The sequence below is a fragment of the Corvus kubaryi genome, unplaced genomic scaffold, assembly GCF_017639235.1.
Source record: "Corvus kubaryi isolate FWS band 111438036 unplaced genomic scaffold, C.kubaryi_AGA036_p1.0 37334, whole genome shotgun sequence".
In the NCBI taxonomy this organism is placed as follows: Eukaryota; Metazoa; Chordata; class Aves; order Passeriformes; family Corvidae; genus Corvus; species Corvus kubaryi.
Genome location: NW_024581108.1, coordinates 25,592,022 through 25,604,736, shown reverse-complemented (window position 1 = coordinate 25,604,736; position 12,715 = coordinate 25,592,022). Strand labels below are relative to the sequence as shown.

Genomic DNA, 12,715 nt, shown 5'->3' with positions numbered 1-12,715 from the left:
GCGTGACAGAAATGAGAAGGGCTTCGCTGAAGTGCAAGTGCTTCAAACCTGGATTTTCAGGCTGCAGATCCTGAACTGACGTGAATTATCATCAGATTCCCCGGGCTTTGTGTGTGTACAAAGGGCGAACTCTTAAAATGCTCCATCTCCTGCTTAAAGATGGTTTTAAAGCTGGAAGTTTTAGAAACAAGTTTCTGGCTCATTTCTTTTTTCTTGCTAAAGCCCAAACACGGAGCAGATATTGCTGGGGAGGTTGTTTTTCCCCCCAGTTCCCCCACTGATCAGTGAGGAGCTGCTCTGCTCCCACTTCCCCTTTACACAGAGAGGCTGCTCCAGAATTAATCGCGTTGTGTGAAGGATCTCACTGTCACACTGCCCTTTCCTGACCCCGCAATTCCAGGTGCAATTAGCAGGGGCTTCCACAGCCCGGCAGTGACCTCCTTCCTCAAGCTGCCTTGGCCCAGAGAGCTCAAACCCAGGGATTATTTTCTCCTGGATCATGGAATCCTGGAATGGTTTGGGTTGGAAGGGACCTCAAAGCCCACCGAGTGCCACCCCTGCCCTGGCAGGGACACCTCCCACTGTCCCAGGCTGCTCCCAGCCCCAATGTCCAGCCTGGCCTTGGGCACTGCCAGGGATCCAGGGGCAGCCCCAGCTGCTCTGGGCACCCTGTGCCAGGGCCTGCCCGGTGTGCCAGGGAACAATTCCCAATATCCCATCCATCCCTGCCCTCTGGCACTGGGAAGCCATTCCCAGTCGCTGTCCTGTCACTGGTTTCTACAGGAATTCCTCAATGCCAGCACATTCCACTGACAAATGCCAATTTAGAGCCCAGATTCCCTGGGGCTTTACAAAGCTTTGGTGTCCTGCTCCTGGGTGGGTTTTTAGGGAACACTCCTCCTCCTCCTGCCTTGCTGTGACCTCCCCATTCTCGGCCACCCGAGGCAGAGCTCGGCTCAAGGTTTGCAGCTCCGTGATGGGGACTTTGCACAAGCCCATAGCTCTGGATTTCCCCCTTGAACAGGGATTCCTCTTTCTCCCAGCCACCAGGAGCCAGGAGATGTCCCAGCCTGGTGGCCTGGCACAGCACCCTGCTAACACCCAGGGCACAGCACCAGGGCTTGGGCTGGGCTCAGCAGCTGGGCAGTGCCTGAGCTGCACCCTGTGCCATGGAGAGCAGTGTTTCCTGGAAAACACCCCAAACCTGCATTCCCTGGGACGTGGGATGGCTCAGGTGGCCTCAGGCTCTTCCATCAGCCCTTTCCTGAGAATGGTGATGTTCATGGAGTGCTGCTGATGGCTTGGGTGGGTCAGTCCTTCCTGCGAGCACTCAGGGAGCTGAGGATTTTTATTAATATTTGATAGGAATTTAATGGCCCGGCTCGTTATCCTGGAGGGATTTTTCAGCTGATAAAGGCATAACTTGTCAGTAAATCAATGGTCCCTGGTATCAAACACGGGGCTGGCAGCTTCCCAAGAGCTCCAGGGGAGGTGGTGTGAAGTAAATGAGGGCATTAATTACCAGTTTAAAGACAGCAGAGCAAACAGCAGCACCCAATGGAAACGGCTGGGCAGGATTCCTCCCTCTGCCTTTGGATCAGCAATAAAATCACCTCCAAACTGACTTCCCAAACCACAGCTCTCCATGAAAAAGGCCACGTCTTCTGGGTTTGGGTTATGGGAATTCTGGCCTTCTCTTTTTAACAGGACTTGTAAGTACCAGCCTTGGGAGATTTGGCATTAGGACCCAGCTAAGGGATGTTCAGTGCCATGAGGCACCGCCCTGGGGTGAGGGGACATCGCCCTGCAGCTGGGGGTTTCTGGGGGACACTCCTCAGGAAAATGCTGCTTTTATCAGGACCGTTTTAGAAGTTTGAGCATCCCTTCAGGAGCAATTAAAGATATTCCTAGGAATCCTCAGGCCTTCTTAAAATGCCTTATAAAAAATATTCTCGTTAAAATACACTTCTCAGGAGAAGAATACTCCAACTAAGATGGTCACATAATTGGGGCTTTGTGAAGGAACTGAGGAACAAGAGTGAGATCAAAATCTTAGTGAGATACAAACTAAAACTGTCCAAAACTGTTGCACAGAAATGAACAGGACTTTTTTCTTTTTGACAATTCTATCATAAATGGAAAGTATTTCTTACTTTTCAATAAAAGTAGATGAACTCATTAATAACTCATAAAATGCAATCAAAATGAGAGTTTTAATACAGGCTGAGCTTATTCCTGCAGATATCAGTTCATTTTTACGTGAGAAACATTGCACTTTTGAATGAGCAGTGTGTGACTCTCGGGATATTTCAGAGCTTTAATGTTCAAACCCAACCCAACAGTTCCCCTTTTCCAGAGGCAGCCAAGCCCAGGCTGGCCCTGCTGGTGAGCACAGACCCAGGGAGGGGACAGCGGGTGGCAGAGCCCAGAATCCCAGACTGGGTGAGGCTGGAAGGGCCCACAGTGGCTCCTCTGGTGCCACCTCCCTGCTCCAGCGGGGTCATCCCAGAGCCCAGGATTGAGTCCAGACAGGTCTGGAATATCCCCAGGGAGGAGACCCCACAGCCTCTCTGGGCTCTGCTCAGGGCTGGGCCCTGCCCAGGGCAGCAGTTCTGCCTCCTGTGCAGGGGGAACTTTTCCTCGTGTCCTACAGAGTGTCTCACTGCATTTGATGAATATTCCCTTCAATTCCCAATAATTCTCCTGTTTCAGCCCTATCTTTCCCCTCCACACCAGCAGTGCTCACCAGGCCCTTCCTGGTGTGTGTTAGTGAGTGCTGCCGTGCCCAGAGATGTGCTGGGAGAGCTGCTGTGGGACCCTTGCACACTTTGAAACATGAATCCATGTGCGGACACACAAATCAATTCACCCCTTGATGGCCAGGACATAACAGTTCTGCCTTGTCCCCACTGCCCACCCTGGGCTTTTCCAGAGCTCGAAAGCCACAGTTATTAACAGCCAATTAAAGGCTTTCAGGCTGGGAAAACACTTAAATCCTCAGGCCTATAATTTCCAGCATCTGTGGTCATGGCTGCTGTGAGCTGCTGTGCTAAAATAATAATTACATGTAACTTTTTGGGGTTTGTTGTGCGGTGAGCACCTTGTGAGGAACGCAAACCCACTAACTGGCCATTCCCTGGGGCACACTGCTGGGAAGGAGTGGGAGGATAACTCGGGAGCAGGGAGCAGTTTCCATGTGAGGGATATCCAACACTCCCTGCCAGGTGGGAACCGAGGCAGGGAAAGGCTGCGAGGTGCTGGGATTTCAGGAGCTGTGGCAGTGCCTGTGCTGGCTGTGCCCCGTGTCAGGGGGGGATAAATGAGCTGTTGAGCTGGGTCAGTGCTCCTGGCCGTGAGCAATTCCTGGTGGGCGACAGGGCACGGAGCAGGCACGGACACCTGCATTGCTGTTTGGTTCTCTGTCCTCTCCCACCAGGTCTGTGCCTGCTCTGGGAATCACTCACGGGCTGTCCTCGCTCCTGTGTGACACAGCAAACGGCAAGATCCCATTCCTTTGGGTCCTGTGGCCAAGGAGAGCTGTTCATGTTTAATTAATGAGTGGCTTTGGTCCCTGCAGCTGGCCCTGACCGCTGGCTTTGCTCCGTCCTGCAGGGGCAGGGCTCTGCCTGGCTGCAAACCATCAGCACTCAGGGGTGCTGCAGCTTTGGAGGCGGGAATGGTGGAGTCCCAAGCTGGTTTGGGTTGGAAGGGATTTAAAGCTCCTCTTGTTCCCATGGGTAGGGACACCTTCCACTGTCCCAGGCTGCTCCAAGCCCTGTCCAACCTGGCCTTGGACACTGCCAGGGATCCAGGGGCAGCTACAGCTGCTCTGCTCTGCTCTGTGAAACCCATCAAGTGCAAATTACTCTCATCTATCTGGAAGTTGTTGAGCTTCACTTTGGAGATGGGTTGGGAGAGAAGCTTTGGTCACCCCGAGGAGTTTGAGGGGATTTCAGCTCACCTTGGAGTTGGAGTTCCTGGGTGGAGGCTGCAGTGGCTCCAGCTTCCCTTGGGTGTGTGTTAAACTCTCAGGCTGCTGTGCAGATGTTGAATTCCAGGTGTTCTGTGCTCAGCCTGCAGTAATTCCTTTCTGTGATTATTTCATTTCAGCCAAGCCCTTTGAGAGCGGGCAGTACCTGGACATCTACGGAATTACGAGAGACCAGGCTGGGGAATACGAGTGCAGTGCAGAAAACGATGTCTCAGTCCCGGACGTGAAAAAAGTAAAAGTCACAGTAAACTGTAAGTCCCATTGTTTGTTACTCCCTCAGTGTGGTGGAGAAGCGGCAGAGAAGGAAAGTCTGGAGCAGCAAACTGGAGCTGCTGGGTTTGTCCCAGTGGCAGAGGGAGCTGTGCTGTGTGGTGTCACCTGGGTGTCACCAAGGAGGGCACAGCAAGGTGCAAGCCGTCCTTTCTGGGTGATTATCTGAGCGGGTTCTGGAGGCTGCTGTGGATGTTGGGCTGAGCCCTTCCTGGTTTATCTTGTCACGGTGGTGCTGTAGGTGATGTAAGGAGATGAGAAACTCTGGGTCATTAGACAGGGGCTGATGTCCATGGAAGTGTGAACTGTTCTCAGAGGAGGCAGCAGGGCGTTCATGCAGTCCCCACTGGAGGCAGGGGGGACCCTGCTGCGTGGTGGGTGACACCAGGAGCCACCTGGTACCTGTCCCTACAGCCTGTCTGGTCTGACCAGGTGGGATTTTCACACCAAGGAGGTGTTCTCAGCTTGGGTCTGAATCTGCTTTAGCATTCAGCGTGATGTAAAATATTCTTTTTCCCTCCAACATGTGAGAAAAAACAGGCAAGACAATGTGAATAATTTCACTTGTTCATTCTAACAATTTTCTTCGGTTAACTTCAATTACCCAGTTTGTAATTGGTTTCTGGTTTCGGAGTTGCTGTGGCAGCTTTATTGGTCACAAATACGAGATGTCAGCATTTTTTGTCCCCCAGAGACCTTGTCCCAGTTGCTGTGGGCAGCAAAGCCCCTCATCCCCCGTCACTGTGGGGCCACTACTGTCACCCAGGTGTTCAGGGGTGTTCACTGCTGCCCAGACTGTTCCCGTTTACGTGGCACCAGGGTTCCTTGGGCACGTGGGGACAATGCAGTGGCACTTCTGGAGCAGCTGGATCGTGCTCTGGGTGCCAGGGCAGTGCCCTGTGCCCGGTGATGCTGCTGCAGGGCCCAGCCTCAGTGTGATGGGCAGCGACCCTCGGCCACAAGGACGGACCTGGCCTGTGGAGCAGCTCAGGAGGCTCCCGCAGGCTCTGGGGCTGCTCTCGCTGCTGCTTTGCCCTCCCTGATGTGTCTCCACCTCCCTCAGCTTTTCTGGATTCCTGAAAACCGGCAGTGCTTGGAAAACGTGCGGGAGGGAAACCCACACTGGCTGGTGCCGGGGGGAACGAGGGCACTCTCTTTTTGTGCAGTAGGTTCTTCCTTCAAAAAACCTTGTGCAGACCTTGCCCAGGCCTGCCCTGGGTGGTTTGGGGTGACACCTCCACAGGAGCTGTGCTTCCAGATGGTCTGTGGTGTCACATAAGCACAGGGAGCTTCCAAACAGGGAGCTCAGCCTGGTTTTAGCCAAACAAACACTGCCTGTGTTATTTCATATCAGGGGTTTTAATAAGGGAGAGAGCAGCTGACAGAGAAAGGGAGAAGGCTCAGCCTGCTCAGAGGTGTTTGTGATCTTTTTCTCATTTAAAAACCCCAGTGGATGTGGTAAACTTAAGGACTCTTTCTTGCCTTCCAAGTCAGCCTAGCCAGGCCCAAGTCCCAGCCTGGATCAGAGCTGTGCTGAGGGATGTGCAGGCTCAGGAAGGGGAGCAAAGGGGAATTGTCTGTGGTGAAGGACGTGCAGGCTCTGGAGGTCCCGTTCCTCTCTGCCTCAAGCGAGGGGTGCTCGGGCCTGACTGTGGCACTCAGTGTGAGGCACTTTGTGAGCAGCTCAAACATGTCCTGGGCTGCTCAGCCAGCGGGCTCGGTGATGCTGGCTGCAGCCTCACCCTGACAAATAAAGTGTCAAAACTAAAGTCATAAAGCTGCTCCTTGTCCCAGCGCAGTCACCTGGGCCAAGCTGGGAGTGTCCTCAGCCATACCATGGATGTACTGGTACCATGTCAGATTCAGGCAAACTTCTAAGTCTGCACTACGAATATGCAGAGTATTTTAATTTTTTTTTAAATACTTCTCACAGCTCCAGAAGGAGGGGTGGGAATCTCATGGAAGCAGTGTAAGCTGAGCTGTGGCTGCAGCTGTAACAGTGTGCGCATGGCTGGTTTGTCACAGTCAGCTCATTGCCCACACAGCCCCGCGGGGCTGGGGATGTGTCCCCAACAGCTGAGCATGGAGCAGGAGCTCTGTCAACATCTGCCTAAAGTCACTATTTGGAAGGAATTTATAGCAAGTTTATTTTCAAGTTAAAATCTGGAAAGCTCTCAATGAAAGAAATAAAAAAGGGAAGAAGCCCTCAGGTCCCCTGGCTGGGCAGTTTCCTTTGTCAAATGTTCTTCAGTCCTGTTTCTTCTTTAAAGATACCTATTAGTTTCCATAGCAAACTGGTAAGAGCAAGGCTTTCTCCCTGGAAATTTCATCCTTTTATTTGGTGCCTGTGGACATGGGTCAGCGGTGGCTTTGGCAGTGCTGGGGGAAGGTTGGACTCCCTGCTCTTGGAGGGCTTTTCCAAGCTAAACAATTCTGTGATTTCTTTTCCTCTGCTGCTGCTCTCACCCACTCCTGGTGTCATTCCGTGATTCCTCTCCTGGTGCGGGGAAGTTCTGCTCCTTTCCCAGGTCCCTCCACTGTGCCTTTAATGCCACTGAGTTGTGACCGAGCTCCTCCGTGAGCGTCACTCAGGCTGTGACCCACCTGTCCTCCTTCGGTCTCACAGGGACCTTGGCATTCCAAAAAACGTCCATTGCCTTTCCCACGTGGAGCATTTATGTGGGAAATTCTCCTGGCAGTAACGTGTGTGGCTTGTGTTCCAAACCAAGGCCGGGCTGGCCGGGGCCTGGAGCAGCCTGGGGCAGGGGTTAACGCTGCTCTGACAGCCCCTAACAGTGCCCCACGTTATCAAAGGGGCGTTCTCTGCTGCAGCCCTGGGAGCTGCAATAAATCAGGGCTCTGTTGCTCCCAGGTAATAGAAGGCATCCACGAGCCCTGAGCGGTTCCAGAGGGTACAGGCAGAATTTGGGACGTGGATATTCGTGGCACGGAGCGGCTGCTCAGCCATCCAGGCAGAGACAAGAGAATTACCAGGTTTAAATTACTTTGTGAAATTCAAGTTTCTTGGCTGGGCATCTTCCAGCCCTCCGTAAACACAGAGCTCCCGGCCCACGTTATGGCTCTAATGACTTACAGGGGGTTTCATTCTACTGCTGGATATGCCATAATCTATATCTTCTACCTAATTTATGTCTGTCCCCCCTAATTTCCCTTTGAAAAATGGTGGCCTGAGAACCTGCCTGAATTCCAGAAGGATGGGGGGTAAGAAAAGGAAAAAACCCATTGAAGCTGCTGGTTGGTGCTGAAAGAATACTCCACCAAATCAAGTTAAAATAGATAAGACGTAATCCAATTTCATTTCACAAGTAAATCCTATTAACATTTTCCATTACATTTTGTAAAGCAAATACTGATTTATAGATTATAATATTGAACCCTGCTTTGAATGAACCAGTGTGTGGATTTAATGTGTCATCTGAAAGCTGGTCTGAAACTCTCCATGTGCTACTGTCACTGCACTCCTTCTCTCCTGCACTATTACTGTCATGCTTAAAAAATCTTAAAGGCAGCTGCTAAATCCTAGAATTTCCAGTAGAGCTGAGGCCACAGAACAAGGATGAGGAATAGGATGTGTGCATCAGGAAACTGGCATTTATTTGCATTTATTCCAAACTGTCAGCTGTCTAAGTAAATAGAAAATGTGGATTTAAAGTGGAGTGCTATTGTGGAATTCCCTTTTTTTTAGGGTAATACATGCTAAGGGTCAGTTTTCCTGTAATTGTACCTTGGACAGCTCCGGTAGAGCTGGAGCTCTCAGACTTGACTGAATCAAGATCCGGTGGCTTTGGGGAGGGAAAGGACATTCAGCTGGAGTTAAAATAATTTAATTTCAGGCTGCACACTGCAGGCTGGGTTGGGGGTACTCACTGGGGAGGTGACAGTGAGAGCTCCTGTGCTGAGGGTCCCAGCTGGCACCGGGCAGTGCCACTGTGCTCTGCCCTGCGGGCTCTGCTGGCCTGGATGTCGGGGTGCTCCTGGCAGCACAGGAGGGAGGACAGGCCCTCATTCCAGGGCCAGAACTCCCAGGCAGGTTTTTGGCATGGGTTACTTTGCAGGAAATGATGTCTCATGCAGCCCAGGCTCCACCTGCAGCGGTTCTGCCTCCCTGTGCCACAGAGCACAGAGCTCACCTGCCGGGTTCTGTGGGCAGTAAAAACAAAGAAAACTCAAAATAGTGCAGACACTGAGCCACGTCTGCCTGCAGCACCATCTCTGCGTGCTCTGCTCCATCAGGCCTTGAAAGCCTTGAGGGAAGGGAGTGGGAGTGGATCTGTTCTCTGCAGAGGGTCAGGATGGACAACAGGAGGAATTTCTTCACAGAAAGGGTTTTTAAGCATTGGCAGGGGTTGCCCAGGGAGGTTTGGAGTGCCCATCCATGGAGGAGTCCAAGGAAGGGCTGGATGTGGCACTCAGGGCTCTGGGCTGGGGACAAGGCAGGGATCGGGCACAGCTTGGACTTCACGATCCTGGAGGGCTTTTCCAGCCTCAGGGATTCTGTAATTCCATAGGCCTGGCTCTGGGGCACTTCCCTGTGACAGTGGGACACTCAAGGGGTGCGAGGTTCCCCCAGCGACTGCGGTCACCCTCTGCAGAGCGTCCATCTCAGCTGCTTGCTGGATCCATCCAGAGGGTGACTCGAGTGTTGAACTCATTTCTGGGTGGTTGAACTCATTCCTGGGTGGTTTTGTCCAGTTTTCAGGCCACTTTTTCCATTTCCCTGGATGATTTCAGGGTTCTCATCTCCAGTTACGGTGTTAATGAACCCTCCCCCAGCAGCAGGCCCAGGACTGGTGTCCAAGTGAGCAGATGGGAGCAGACCAGGAGCAGAGTCTTGCAGGCACCGTGTGCTCGCCTGAAGGCAGATTTTAGCCCAGCTCAGCTGGTTTGTGCCTGGGAGCCGTGGTCAAACACAGCTGCTGCCATCCCCTGCTCCGGGCAGGAACTGCTGACCTGCCACAGTCCTTTCCTAACCAACCTGCTCATCTCCTCATCATCTTCCACACCTCTGATTGCTTGAACAGCATTTCCATGGGCATTGGAGAGAAATGGGCTGTGTGTCATTCCCTGCTCCTCCTGTGCTCTCCTTGCCTGAAAAAGCTTCACCCAGGCTGTGGTTGGTGCTCAGGGCTTACACTGCAGCCCTGCATTTGTGTAATTCAGCCCTTTAATGAGTTTTTGAAGCTCATTGGGCTGATTTGGTTTGTATCAGTTTGGTTTATCCAAGTACTCACTGCATTATTTTTTCCTTGTCTTAACCTGAAATACAAAACAAAAGATTGGGGTCACTGACTTGGTGAAATCTTGTGTTTGGAATGATTCTGTCCCAAGCCTGGCAGAGTTCAAGAGTCTGGACAATGCTCTTGGGCACAGGGGGCACAGTGACTTGTGGGGGTGTCCTGTGCAGGGCTGAGGGCTGGATTCCATGATCCTCATGGATCCCTTCCAGCTCAGCACATTCTGTCATTTAATCCTTTCCTTTTCATGCATGTGTTTTGTGTTCTTCAGCAAACCATCTAAATTTGAGGCTTGGGGGCTTTATTCCCAACTTTATCAAGTTTTCCTGTGCCTCTGGGCCCTGGGTCGGTGTGCTCAGAGCAGGTTCCACGTTCCCTGGGTTATGGCCCTGCTCAAGTCGGGAGCAGAGGGACCCTGGAAGGACATCCCAGTCCTTCCCTGGGTTTTCAGCCAGCCCAGTGCCATTCCTGTGGGCTCTGGGGAGTGTGTTCCAAAGGCTGTGTGGGATCCTGTGCCCTTCCCGCTGGGATGCTTTGATAAGGAATTTCAGGCAGTGGGGTTTTTTTGGTGCAGGAATGTGTGAGTTCCTTGTGAGGAATTTTAAGTGGGGTGTTCGTTTTCGCTTGGCCAGGCCGGTTGTGCAGAACAGCTCCCCTCATTAGCATTTCTCCCCTCATTAGCATTTCTTCGAAGGCTCCTCGCTGTTGCTATGGTGCTTTGCATGATATTATGGATAATACTCCGATTTTACTTTGAAATCAGACATCCTGTACAAGCCACGCTGGCCTAATTATATCTGTAACCTTAAATCTCCTAGGGAAAAACACTGCAGGACTTCAGGGCTTGGTGGGGCTGCCAATACCCGGACATGTCGCTGTGGCTCTGTTTTCCCAGGAAGTGTCCTGTGTGAACCATCCCTGACCTAGGATCAGCATTTCCTTGGCAAGGTTTTGAGTTTGGCTTCAAGAAGGAAAATTGCCTCCGTTAAATTCTTAAATATGAAGACAAAGCCCACATATTTTCTGGAGGTCTCAGTCCTCCTCTTGCTTTGGCACCAAGTATAAAATTGCTCAGAGCAATTTAACTTTAATTTCCACTTTCCTCTAATGAAAGAGAGGGGAGGAGAGGGCTTCTCTTGAAGCAGTAGTCAATAACTCTGATTCTTTCAGTTTTTAATAGCTCCCAATTTGCAGCTCCATCTTTGTATCCCTGACTGAGTTTAGGATTTGGGGTTAAGGTCAGCATTGGCTTTAGGAGCTGAGTTTCACTATCAGGGGGTTTCACTGCTTTGGAAAAACACATTTTCCTCAGTTCTCAGGTTGGCATTCCAAAAGGCGATTTTGGCCTCTAAGTGGCACTGGGGACTCCTGGAAATCTGACTCCTGGCTCATGTTTGGTTCTTTTCACGGCCCAGTGGGGCTCAGTGCCCTGTGGGGTTTGCAGGACGTGCCCTGCTCTGTGTGATGCCCTCGGTCTGGGATGTGTGGGTGATGTTGGTGATGCTGGGGCAGGGTCCCCAGGCTCCAGCTGTGCCCCTGGCCTGTGCCAGCTGTGCCCAGGGCACGGCTCCAGCCTGCCCTGTGTGCCATGAAAGTTCAGATTTTCTGTGGGAAGGCAGCTGTGAGGATCCCCTTTTGGTTTGGGATTCATTCCCCGAGGTCCAGCAGCTGCAGACGTGGGGAATGGAGTGTCCTCCCTTCGCTTCTTTGCATCCAGAAACGTTTGCAAGAGACCACAGCTGGAGTTGTGCTGATGTTCTGAGTGGGGACAACAGTCCTGCTCCCTGACACACTGCTGGGGACTGGGCATGGGCTTCTGCAAGGACGCACTGGACGTTTGCAATGTGGTCAGGCCAGGAGCTTGTGGAGGTGCTTTTATCCTCCCAGCCAGCCCAGCTCCTGGCTCGTTCCTCCTGCTGCTGTTCGATATTAACCTGATTCTGCAGATGGGCTTCTCTGTGGTACAGCTGCTCCAGCCCGGCCGTGAGAACTCTCAAATTTGAGATACTGCTTCAATTAAAGAGTCTGGGGGAGGCTGTCAGAGCAGTGATGGAGGGGACAGATTTCCTGCAGCACAGCACACGCAGCTGAGAGGAGGGAAAAAACAGGACTTGGTTTCTGTATCTGTGGGTTCAGTGTGTGAGGACACAAAGCTGCCCACTGGGCTGAAGGTGGTAAGGGGACAGCACGGCCCTTGTGGAAATTTGGATCATGGTTCAAATCAGGGACAGCACAGCTGGGTTTGGGTGGAGCCATCAGGCAAGGGCTGCCAGCAAAATATTTCAGGTGAAACCAGTGCAAATAAAAGGTTTGTGTTGGGGGTTTTTTACATAAGATAAAGGCCTTCTGCTGTCCTATAAATTGGAGGTTTTGATCGTGCACAATGTCATCAGTTGGGGTTTTTTTGCTTTTTGGGTTTTATCTTGTTACTTTTGGTCACCAGTAGGACTCAATTCTTATTTAGCTAATTTGCAAGCTGGTCTCATCACTGAGAACTTGTCTGAGTTATGTGATGTCCTCTCTCATAGCAACACTTACTGACAAACAGCTTACACCAATTCAATCAAAACTGGTGTGGCAATTAAAGCCACCTCTGTTGGTTGGGTGGGGAAAGAATGATGCTGCTTTGAGGAAAATCTTTCCCTTCTCTGGTGGAGAAATAATCCTCTTGTGAAGTAATGGTTGTCATTTTATGTCCTCCCTGTGTTTTTATTAACATTTCAGAAGTCAGATTAAAACAATATAGTTCACATTTGTGACTCGAGTGCAATTTGGCTCCTAAATTAATATCGATTTCTTTTGGGGGGGTGATGATTTGTGCAGAGGTTCTGCAAACTCTGTGTGGTTCCTGCAGATCCCTGACAAACACCTCTCCTGTGGGAGCGTGACAGAACTGATGATGATGTTCCTGCTCGGAGATGGTGGCATTTGTGCTAACACAGCACATAATCAGGGCTTTGGCTACGCCAAACGAGCGCTGCTGCTGAAGGAGCTGCGGCATTAGCGCTCAAGATCTCTCTCCAGCAGATAAGGAGGATGTTTTTCATCTTCCCAAAGAAATTCTCTGCTTCACTCTGCCAAGAGGTGTTGATTGGGAGGGAGCGGTGCCAGGGGGGTGGTGCAGGTCTGCCAGGGGCAGCGAGGGCTGCCCTCCAGCAGGGTCCCAGGCTGCCCTCCAGCAGGGTCCCAGGCTGCCCAG

General features: G+C 51.6%; 1 protein-coding gene across 5 annotated transcripts in view; it reads left to right on the top strand.

Moving 5' to 3' along the window:
* NEGR1 (neuronal growth regulator 1) overlaps nucleotides 1-12,715 on the top strand; it is a 192,322-nt gene that overhangs the window by 117,204 nt on the left and 62,403 nt on the right. For all 5 annotated transcript variants that reach the window (XM_042030999.1, XM_042030997.1, XM_042031001.1 and 2 more), the window contains exon 4: nucleotides 4,111-4,242. In XM_042030999.1, the coding sequence (XP_041886933.1) occupies nucleotides 4,111-4,242 (132 nt within the window). The remainder of the gene's footprint in view (nucleotides 1-4,110; nucleotides 4,243-12,715) is intronic.